A 12,500-nucleotide genomic window follows, 5' to 3' on the forward strand; every position below is an offset into this window, starting at 1 on the left:
AATTTGAGAATTCCGGGAAAAGATAATTTTTTTGAAAATGGTAAAAAAAAAAAAAAAACTTGAATGTTCTGAACGAATGGTTGGTGTTAGAATTTTTCAAAACGGTCGAGAAATGTTGAAGTAGTAACATATTTAATTGAGAAATTGTATTACGGAATTCCTGGAATTTCGGGAAATTTTCCAGTTCTAAAAACAACTTTGTTTTTTGTCCTGATTAAGAGGAATGATTTGTCGGTGTAACGGTTGAAGTGGGTTGAAAAATGTGGGAAAAGTAGTCGACAGAAAAAAGGGTGAAAATAGGGTTTGGAAAACTGGGGATTCTGGGAATTCCTGGAAAAAAATTAAAATAAAATAAAATGCTAGTTTGAATGTCCAGGATGAGTGGAATATGTTGAAGGTGGAATGGTTTGAATGGTTTGAAAAATTTAGAAATGGTTGAAGTTTGAAAAATGGTCAATTTATTTTGAATGGGGAAAATGTCCCTAAAAACAGGGAATTTTAATTTTAATTTAGTTTTTTGTTTGTTTTGTTTTTTGTGTATTTTGGTATTTTTGGGGGGGAGGGGGGAACAAAAAAAGTGTCTGTTTGCTCAGTACCTGTATTATGATTTCCCTATCATATATATATATATACATATATTTTTTTTTTTTTTTTTTTTTTTTTTTTTTCTTTTTTTTTAAACCTGGGAATCCTCGGAAATCCAGGATTTTTTTTTGAATTGTTGAAGTAGAGCACACAATTCCTAAGCAGGCTGAATATTTTGAAGTTGAAACAGTTTAAATTAGATGAAAAAATTAGGAGTTGTGGAAAGTTTAAAAAATGTCCCATTCACTTCAATGGGAATTTCATACAAATTTGGGAATTTCGGGAAAAGAGAGAATTTTTTTTAAATGGTAAAAGAATTCAATATTCTAAAGGAGTTAAAATGATTGGTGTTAGAATTTTTCAAAATGGTCGAGAAATGCTGAAGTAGTAATATTTTTAATTGAGAAATGGTATTATGGAATTCCTGGAATTTCGGGAAATTTTCCAGTTCAAAAAACAACTTTGTTTTTTGTCCTGATTAAGAGGAATGATTTGTCTGTGGAACGGTTGAAGTGGGTAGAAAAATGTGGGAGAAGTAGTCGACAGAAAAAAGGGTGAAAATAGGGTTTGGAAAACTGGGGATTCTGGGAATTCCTGGAATTTTTTTTAACTTGAAAAAAATGATAGTTTGAATGTCCAGGATGAATGGAATATATTGAAGGTGGAATGGTTTGAATAGTTTGAAAAATGTAGAGAAGGTTGAAGTTTGAAAAATGGTCAATTCACTTCAATGGGAATTTCATACAAATTTGAGAATTCCGGGAAAAGATAATTTTTTTGAAAATGGTAAAAGAAAAACTTGAATGTTCTGAACGAATGGTTGGTGTTAGAATTTTTCAAAACGGTCGAGAAATGTTGAAGTAGTAACATTTTTAATCGAGAAATGGTATTCCGAAATTCCTGGAATTTCGGGAAATTTTCCAGTTCAAAAAACAACTTAGTTTTTTTTTCTGATTAAGAGGAATGATTTGTCGATGGAACAATTGAAGTGAGTTGAAAAATGTGCGAGAAGTAGTCGACAGAAAAAAGGGTGAAAATAGGGTTTGGAAAACTGGGGATTCTGGGAATTCCTGGGAAAAAAATGTAACTAGAAAAAATGATAGTTTGAATGTCCAGGATGAGTGGAATATGTTGAAGGTGGAATGGTTTGAATCGTTTGAAAAATGTAGAGAAGGTTGAAGTTTGAAAAATAGTCAATTTATTTTGAATGGGGAAAATGGCACAGAAAACCTAGAATGCTGGGAAATCTGGGAATTTTTGGAACTTGTCAAGGGAAAGCCCACGTTTCTCGAATAGGCTGAAAAGTTTGAAGTTAGAACGGTTTGGATCGGATGAAAAATGTGGAAGGTAGAGCGCACCAAAATCTGGAGAAGAAGAAGAAGAAGTTGAAGATAAAGAGATGAATCCCTACGGGCTAATTGGGAACAGGTGGGTGCCATGATTGGGTATAAAAGCAGCTTCCATGAAATGCTCAGTCATTCACAAACAAGGACGGGGCGAGGGTCACCACTTTGTCAACAAATGCCTGAGCAAATTGTTTAAGAAAAACATTTCTCAAGCAGCTATTGCACGGAATTTAGGGATTTCACCATCTAAGATATTTTGCCTAAATAGGAAGTAGCTTTTTCCATGAAGCTGAACCGTTTATGTCGCGCCCTACAAAGTGTTTAAACAGTAGGTATTGTGCTTAGTACACACCAGCTGTTTGATTGTAACATTCACCTTAGTTGTAGTTGTTATCACTAAATAAGGAGGTGTTGAAATCGCCATGTAAAATCGCCAATGCTAATAGTAGCCTGTCAATGGCAAATCCATTCGCATCCAGCTAGATTACGTTAGAAAAGTGGATCCTTACTTAACGTTTGAGCGTGTTCTACCGAGCATCCTTGCTTGGTTGCTGTTGAAAACTGCAACGTTACTTCGAGGGAGTTTGGTAGAGTCCGCTCTCAGTGCTGCTTGAGTGATTGTTTACATGAGCCACTGTTTAGTCTGCAACCGGGCGTGACGTCACGTGTGACAAAGGTGTCAAAGTAGGGCACCTTTTGATTTTACGTGAATCGTTACCTGATAGTACCGACAGAATTCAGTCGGTGCCTACACTCTTAGAAATAAGGGTTCTAAAAGGGTTCTTCTACAAGGGCTGAGGTTCTAACTGGAACCATTTGCTTCTTAAAAACCCTTTCCCGAAGAAAGGGTTTTTCAAGGGTTCTTGGTAACGCTAATGGTTCCAGTAAGAACCATTTTGATCCAGAGAACCCTTTAAAACCCCTTTTCTGAATAATTGGTTTTAAAAGGGTTCTCACTAACACTAAGGGTTCCAGTAAGAACTATTTTGATCCAGAGAACCGTTTTTGGAAGAAAGAGTTCTTCAGGGATTGTTGAAAGCATGGGTAAGATCCTGTGTCACCAGGGACATACTTCCTGATAACATTTGCCAATAATGGTGCCTATCTTTAAATAAATGTTTTTCTCATTAAAATGTTTGTTCAATGTCAACATGATAAATGACCACAATATAATATGAACTAAACTGATCTGTAGAATACAATATGGTTCTTTATAGAACCCTCAGAAGACAAGACGGTTATCGGTGAAAACCTTTGAAAAGGGATGTTTTTAGAACCCCCTGTGTCAGGTCTAGATGAAACCCTTGAAACATGAAAGAGTTCTTTGTGGAACTCCCTGTGTGGGTTCTAGATGAAACCCTTGATACCTGAAAGGGTTCTTAGTGGAACTCCCTGCATGGGTTCTAGATGAAACCCTTGACAAACGAAAGGGTTCTTAGTGGAACTCCCTGTGTGGGTTCTAGATGAAACCCTTGAAATACAAAAGGGTTCTTAGTGGAACTCCCTGCGTGGGTTCTAGATGAAAGTCTTGAAATACAAAAGGGTTCTTAGTGGAACTCCCTGTGTGGGTTCTAGATGAAACCCTTGAAATACGAAAGGGTTCTTAGTGGAACTCCCTGTGTGGGTTCTAGATGAAACCCTTGAAACATGAAAGGGTTCTTAGTGGAACTCCCTGCGTGGGTTCTTTGTAGAACCTCTCATGGGGGGTTCTGGGTGGAACCTTACACACACAGTTCTAGGTAGAACCCTTCAAAAGGGTTCCAGGTGGAACCTTTATAAAAAGGTTCTACCTGGAGCCAAAAAGGGTTCTCCTATGAGGACGAGCCGAAGAACCTTATATGGTTCTACTTAGCACTTTTATTTCTAAGAGTGTAGGAAAGAACCAAATTCAGTAGTTTGAAGGGAGTGTGATGTTTGGTGCTGACTTACCTCCGTCAGCGTGAAAGGATGGTTCTCAAAGAAGGAGACGCTGGGACACTTGAGAACAACATACTGGAAGAAGACCAAGAAGAAATGATGGATAAGGAGAACAACATACTGGGAGAGGACCAAGAAGAAATGATGGATGTTGAGAACAACATACTGGGAGAGGACCAAGAAGAAATGATGGATATGGAGAACAACATACTGGGAGAGGCTCAAGAAGAAATGATGGATAAGGAGAACAACATACTGGAAGAAAACCAAGAAGAAATGATGGATAAGGGGAACAACATACTGGGAGAGGACCAAGAAGAAATGATGGATGTTGAGAACAACATACTGGGAGAGGACCAAGAAGAAATGATGGATATGGAGAACAACATACTGGGAGAGGATCAAGAAGAAATGATGGATGTTGAGAACAACATACTGGGAGAGGACCAAGAAGAAATGATGGATATTGAGAACAACATACTGGGACAGGACCAAGAAGAAATGATGGATTTGGAGAACAACATACTGGGAGAGGACCAAGAAGAAATGATGGATATGGAGAACAACATACTGGGACAGGACCAAGAAGAAATGATGGATATGGAGAACAACATACTGGGAGAGGACCAAGAAGAAATGATGGATGTTGAGAACAACATACTGGGAGAGGACCAAGAAGAAATGATGGATATGGAGAACAACATACTGGGAGAGGACCAAGAAGAAATGATGGATATGGAGAACAACATACTGGGAGAGGACCAAGAAGAAATGATGGATATGAAGAACAACATACTGGGAGAGGACCAAGAAGAAATGATGGATATGGAGAACAACATACTGGGAGAGGACCAAGAAGAAATGATGGATATTGAGAACAACATACTGGAAGAGGACCAAGAAGAAATGATGGATGTTGAGAACAACATACTGGGAGAAGACCAAGAAGAAATGATGGATAAGGAGAACAACATACTGGGAGAGGACCAAGAAGAAATGATGGATGTTGAGAACAACATACTGGGAGAGGACCAAGAAGAAATGATGGATATGGAAAACAACATACTGGGAGAGGACCAAGAAGAAATGATGGATATGGAAAACAACATACTGGGAGAGGACCAAGAAGAAATGATGGATATGGAAAACAACATACTGGGAGAGGACCAAGAAGAAATGATGGATATGGAGAACAACATACTGGGAGAGGACCAAGAAGAAATGATGGATATGGAGAACAACATACTGGGAGAGGACCAAGAAGAAAGGATGGATATGGAGAACAACATACTGGGAGAGGACCAAGAAGAAATGATGGATATGGAGAACAACATACTGGGAGAGGACCAAGAAGAAATGATGGATATGGAGAACAACATACTGGGAGAGGACCAAGAAGAAATGATGGATATGGAGAACAACATACTGGGAGAGGACCAAGAAGAAATGATGGATATGGAGAACAACATACTGGGAGAGGACCAAGAAGAAATGATGGATATGGAGAACAACATACTGGGAGAGGACCAAGAAGAAATGATGGATATGTAGAACAACATACTGGGAGAGGACCAAGAAGAAATGATGGATATGGAGAACAACATACTGGGAGAGGACCAAGAAGAAATGATGGATATTGAGAACAACATACTGGGAGAGGACCAAGAAGAAATGATGGATATTGAGAACAACATACTGGGAGAGGACCAAGAAGAAATGATGGATATTGAGAACAACATACTGGGAGAGGACCAAGAAGAAATGATGGATATGGAGAACAACATACTGGGAGAGGACCAAGAAGAAATTATGCATATGGAGAACAACATACTGGGAGAGGACCAAGAAGAAATGATGGATATGGAGAACAACATACTGGGAGAGGACCAAGAAGAAATGATGGATATGTAGAACAACATACTGGGGGAGGACCAAGAAGAAATGATGGATATGGAGAACAACATACTGGGAGAGGACCAAGAAGAAATGATGGATATGGAGAACAACATACTGGGAGAGGACCAAGAAGAAATGATGGATATGGAGAACAACATACTGGGAGAGGACCAAGAAGAAATGATGAAAATGGAGAACAACATACTGGGAGAGGACCAAGAAGAAATTATAGATATTGAGAACAACATACTGGGAGAGGACCAAGAAGAAATGGTGGATATTGAGAACAACATACTGGGAGAGGACCAAGAAGAAATGATGGATGTTGAGAACAACATACTGGGAGAGGACCAAGAAGAAATGATGGATATGGAGAACAACATACTGGGAGAGGACCAAGAAGAAATGATGGATATGGAGAACAACATACTGGGAGAGGACCAAGAAGAAATGATGGATATGGAGAACAACATACTGGGAGAGGACCAAGAAGAAATGATGGATATGGAGAACAACATACTGGGAGAGGACCAAGAAGAAATGATGGATATGGAGAACAACATACTGGGAGAGGACCAAGAAGAAACGATGGATATTGAGAACAACATACTGGGAGAGGACCAAGAAGAAATGATGGATATGGAGAACAACATACTGGGAGAGGACCAAGAAGAAATGATGGATATGGAGAACAACATACTGGGAGAGGACCAAGAAGAAATGATGGATATGGAGAACAACATACTGGGAGAGGACCAAGAAGAAATGATGGATGTTGAGAACAACATACTGGGAGAGGACCAAGAAGAAATGATGGATATTGAGAACAACATACTGGGAGAGGACCAAGAAGAAATGATGGATATGGAGAACAACATACTGGGAGAGGACCAAGAAGAAATGATGGATGTTGAGAACAACATACTGGGAGAGGACCAAGAAGAAATGATGGATGTTGAGAACAACATACTGGGAGAGGACCAAGAAGAAATGATGGATATGGAGAACAACATACTGGGAGAGGACCAAGAAGAAATGATGGATATGGAGAACAACATACTGGGAGAGGACCAAGAAGAAATGATGGATGAGGAGAACAACATACTGGGAGAGGACCAAGAAGAAATGATGGATATGGAGAACAACATACTGGGAGAGGACCAAGAAGAAATGATGGATGAGGAGAACAACATACTGGGAGAGGACCAAGAAGAAATGATGGCTACAAAAATCTTGACAAAGACAAACGCAGACTCACTTGGCCAGGATGAGCTTTAAAGTTCTTCTTCAACATCCGCAACTCGATGACATCACAGGGGTGCCTCATGACCGTCACTATGGTAACCGGGTCACTGCTTCGGATGTAGCGGTAGAGACGCTCCGCACAGTAGAGACACAGAGGACCGGACACCCAGAGCCATGTCTGTGCAGGTAGACCAAGGTCACTTTGGTTAATACTACTTCTGTCAAGTAATCTGATTACTTCTAATAATATTACTTCTTTCAAGTAATGTTTACTTCTAATAATATTATTTCGTTTACTTCTAATAATATTATTTCGATCAAGTAATAAGTTTACTTCTAATAATATTATTTACATAAAGTAATAAGATTACTTCTAATAATATTACTTCTGTCAAGTAATAAGATTACCTTGAATATTATTACTTCTATCAAGTAATAATATTACTTTGAATAATATTACTTATGTCAAGTAATAAGATTACTTCTAAGAATATTATTTCTATCAAGTAATAAAATTACCGTATAAATTAATATCACTGCTATCAAGTAATAGGATTACTTGAAATAATATTACTTCTGTCAAGTAATAAGATTACTTCGAATAATATTGCTTCTGTCAAGTAATAAGATTACTTAGAATAATATTACTTGTCAAGTAATAAGATTACTTTGAATAATATTATTTCTATCAAGTAATAAGATTACTTCGAATAATATTACTTCTGTCAAGTTATACTATTACTTCTAATAATATTACTTTGTACTTCTATCAAGTAATAAGATTATTTCAAATATTACTTCTGTCAAGTAATAATCTTACTGTATAAAGTAATATCACGTAATAAGATTACTTAGAATAATATTACTTCTGTCAAGTAATAAGATTTTTTCAAATAATATTACTTCTATCACGTAATAAGATTATTTTGAATATTATTACTTCTGTCAGTAATAATCTTACTGTATAAAGTAATAATATTACTATTATCACATAATTAGATTACTTTGAATATTATTACTTCTGTCAAGTAATAAGATTACTTTGAATAATATTGTTTCTGTCAAGTAATAAGATTACTTCTAATAATATTATTTCTATCAAGTAATAAAATTACCGTATAAATTAATATCACTGCTATCAAGTAATAGGATTACTTGAAATAATATTACTTCTGTCAAGTAATAAGACTACTTCGAATAATATTGCTTCTGTCAAGTAATAAGATTACTTAGAATAATATTACTTCTGTCAAGTAATGAGATTACTTTGAATAATATTATTTCTATCAAGTAATAAGATTACTTCAAATAATATTACTTCTGTCAAGTAATAAGATTACTTAGAATAATATTATTTCTATCAAGTAATGATATTACTTTGAATAATATTACTTCTGTCAAGTTATACTATTACTTCTAATAATATTACGTTGTACTTCTATCAAGTAATAAGATTATTTCAAATATTACTTCTGTCAAGTAATAATCTTACTGTATAAAGTAATATCACGTAATAAGATTACTTCGAATAATAATTCTTCTGTCAAGTAATAAGATTATTTCAAATAATATTACTTCTATCACGTAATAAGATTGTTTTGAATAGTATTACTTCTGTCAAGTAATAAGATTACTTTGAATAATATTGTTTCTGTCAAGTAATAAGATTACTTCTAATAATATTATTTCTATCAAGTAATAAAATTACCGTATAAATTAATATCACTGCTATCAAGTAATAGGATTACTTGAAATAATATTACTTCTGTCAAGTAATAAGATTACTTTGAATAATATTGCTTCTGTCAAGTAATAAGATTACTTAGAATAATATTACTTCTGTCAAGTAATAAGATTACTTTGAATAATATTATTTCTATTAAGTAATAAGATTACTTCAAATAATATTACTTCTGTCAAGTAATAAGATTATTTCAAATAATATTACTTCTATCACGTAATAAGATTATTTTGAATAGTATTACTTCTGTCAAGTAATAAGATTACTTTGAATAATATTATTTCTATCAAGTAATAAGATTACTTCAAATAATATTACTTCTGTCAAGTAATAAGATTACTTAGAATAATATTATTTCTATCAAGTAATGATATTACTTTGAATAATATTACTTCTGTCAAGTTATACTATTACTTCTAATAATATTACGTTGTACTTCTATCAAGTAATAAGATTATTTCAAATATTACTTCTGTCAAGTAATAATCTTACTGTATAAAGTAATATCACGTAATAAGATTACTTCGAATAATATTACTTCTGTCAAGTAATAAGATTATTTCAAATAATATTACTTCTATCACGTAATAAGATTGTTTTGAATAGTATTACTTCTGTCAAGTAATAAGATTACTTTGAATAATATTGTTTCTGTCAAGTAATAAGATTACTTCTAATAATATTATTTCTATCAAGTAATAAAATTACCGTATAAATTAATATCACTGCTATCAAGTAATAGGATTACTTGAAATAATATTACTTCTGTCAAGTAATAAGATTACTTCGAATAATATTGCTTCTGTCAAGTAATAAGATTACTTAGAATAATATTACTTCTGTCAAGTAATAAGATTACTTTGAATAATATTATTTCTATTAAGTAATAAGATTACTTCAAATAATATTACTTCTGTCAAGTAATAAGATTATTTCAAATAATATTACTTCTATCACGTAATAAGATTATTTTGAATAGTATTACTTCTGTCAAGTAATAAGATTACTTTGAATAATATTTTTTCTGTCAAGTAATAAGATTACTTCTAATAATATTATTTCTATCAAGTAATAAAATTACCGTATAAATTAATATCACTGCTATCAAGTAATAGGATTACTTGAAATAATATTACTTCTGTCAAGTAATAAGATTACTTCGTATAATATTGCTTCTGTCAAGTAATAAGATTACTTTGAATAATATTATTTCTATCAAGTAATAATATTACTTTGAATAATATTACTTCTGTCAAGTTATACTATTACTTCTAATAATATTACATTGTACTTCTATCAAGTAATAAGATTATTTCAAATATTACTTCTGTCAAGTAATAATCTTACTGTATAAAGTAATATCACGTAATAAGATTACTTTGAATAATATTACTTCTGTCAAGTAATAAGATTATTTCAAATAATATTACTTCTATCATGAAATAAGATTATTTTGAATAGTATTACTTCTGTCAATTAATAATCTTACTGTATAATGTAATAATACTACTTCTATCACATAATTAGATTACTTTGAATATTATTACTTCTGTCAAGTAATAAGATTACTTCTAATAATATTACTTCTATCAAGTAATAAGGTTACTTCAAATAATATTACTTCTGTCAAGTAATAAGATTACTTCAAATAATATTACTTAGAATAGATAGAATATTTCTAATAATATGACTTCTGTCAAGTAATAAGATTACTTCAAATAATATTACTTAGAATAGATAGAATATTTCTAGTAATATGACTTCTGTCAAGTAATAAGATTACTTCAAATAATATTACTTAGAATAGATAGAATATTTCTAATAATATGACTTCTGTCAAGTAATATGATTACTTCTAATAATATTACTTCTATCAAGTAATAAGGTTACTTCAAATAATATGACTTCTGTCAAGTAATAAGATTACTTCAAATAATATTACTTAGAATAGATAGAATATTTCTAATAATATTACTTCTGTCAAGTAATAAGATTACTTCAAATAATATTACTTCTGTCAAGTAATAAGATTACTTCAAATAATATTACTTAGAATAGATAGAATATTTCTAATAATATGACTTCTGTCAAGTAATATGATTACTTCTAATAATATTACTTCTATCAAGTAATAAGGTTACTTCAAATAATATTACTTCTGTCAAGTAATAAGATTACTTCAAATAATATTACTTAGAATAGATAGAATATTTCTAATAATATTACTTCTGTCAAGTAATGAGATTACTTCAAATAATATTACTTAGAATAGATAGAATATTTCTAATAATATTACTTCTGTCAAGTAATAAGATTACTTCAAATAATATTACTTAGAATAGATAGAATATTTCTAATAATATGACTTCTGTCAAGTAATAAGATTACTTCAAATAATATTACTTAGAATAGATAGAATATTTCTAATAATATTACTTCTGTCAAGTAATAAGATTACTTCAAATAATATTACTTAGAATAGATAGAATATTTCTAATAATATGACTTCTGTCAAGTAATAAGATTACTTCTAATAATATTACTTCTATCAAGTAATAAGGTTACTTCAAATAATATTACTTCTGTCAAGTAATAAGATTACTTCAAATAATATTACTTAGAATAGATAGAATATTTCTAATAATATGACTTCTGTCAAGTAATATGATTACTTCTAATAATATTACTTCTATCAAGTAATAAGGTTACTTCAAATAATATTACTTCTGTCAAATAATAAGATTACTTCAAATAATATTACTTAGAATAGATAGAATATTTCTAATAATATGACTTCTGTCAAGTAATAAGATTACTTCAAATAATATTACTTAGAATACATAGAATATTTCTAATAATATTACTTCTGTCAAGTAATAAGATTACTTCAAATAATATTACTTCTGTCAAGTAATAAGATTACTTCAAATAATATTACTTAGAATAGATAGAATATTTCTAATAATATTACTTCTGTCAAGTAATAAGATTACTTCAAATAATATTACTTAGAATAGATAGAATATTTCTAATAATATGACTTCTGTCAAGTAATAAGATTACTTCAAATAATATTACTTAGAATAGATAGAATATTTCTAATAATATGACTTCTGTCAAGTAATATGATTACTTCTAATAATATTACTTCTATCAAGTAATAAGGTTACTTCAAATAATATTACTTCTGTCAAGTAATAAGATTACTTCAAATAATATTACTTAGAATAGATAGAATATTTCTAATAATATGACTTCTGTCAAGTAATATGATTACTTCTAATAATATTACTTCTATCAAGTAATAAGGTTACTTCAAATAATATTACTTCTGTCAAGTAATAAGATTACTTCAAATAATATTACTTAGAATAGATAGAATATTTCTAATAATATGACTTCTGTCAAGTAATAAGATTACTTCAAATAATATTACTTAGAATAGATAGAATATTTCTAATAATATTACTTCTGTCAAGTAATAAGATTACTTCAAATAATATTACTTAGAATAGATAGAATATTTCTAATAATATGACTTCTGTCAAGTAATAAGATTACTTCTATTTACAAAATATTTCTGTGTGAATAATTCATTTCACAAGGTATATATCTGCGACTAATATATGAAAATATATTATTCTCAGGTGCCTGTTGCAGACTAATTGCTTCCAGCGCCTCTCAAGCTGCCTTCTGGGGGATTTTATGGAGCCAGCATGTAAGTTAACGAGCACGTGCAAGCACATAATCACACACAAGAGGAAGTACGC

General features: G+C 31.8%; 1 protein-coding gene across 2 annotated transcripts in view; it reads right to left on the minus strand.

The window, feature by feature from the left end:
- The window catches only part of nox4 (NADPH oxidase 4), a 71,665-nt gene that overhangs the window by 21,047 nt on the left and 38,118 nt on the right, over nt 1-12,500 (minus strand). For both annotated transcript variants that reach the window (XM_061925870.1, XM_061925869.1), the window contains exons 10-11: nt 7,003-7,167; nt 3,861-3,923 (exon numbers count right to left, since the gene is read on the minus strand). In XM_061925870.1, the coding sequence (XP_061781854.1) occupies nt 3,861-3,923; nt 7,003-7,167 (228 nt within the window). The remainder of the gene's footprint in view (nt 1-3,860; nt 3,924-7,002; nt 7,168-12,500) is intronic.

The sequence above is a fragment of the Nerophis lumbriciformis genome, linkage group LG30, assembly GCF_033978685.3.
Source record: "Nerophis lumbriciformis linkage group LG30, RoL_Nlum_v2.1, whole genome shotgun sequence".
Taxonomy (NCBI): Eukaryota; Metazoa; Chordata; class Actinopteri; order Syngnathiformes; family Syngnathidae; genus Nerophis; species Nerophis lumbriciformis.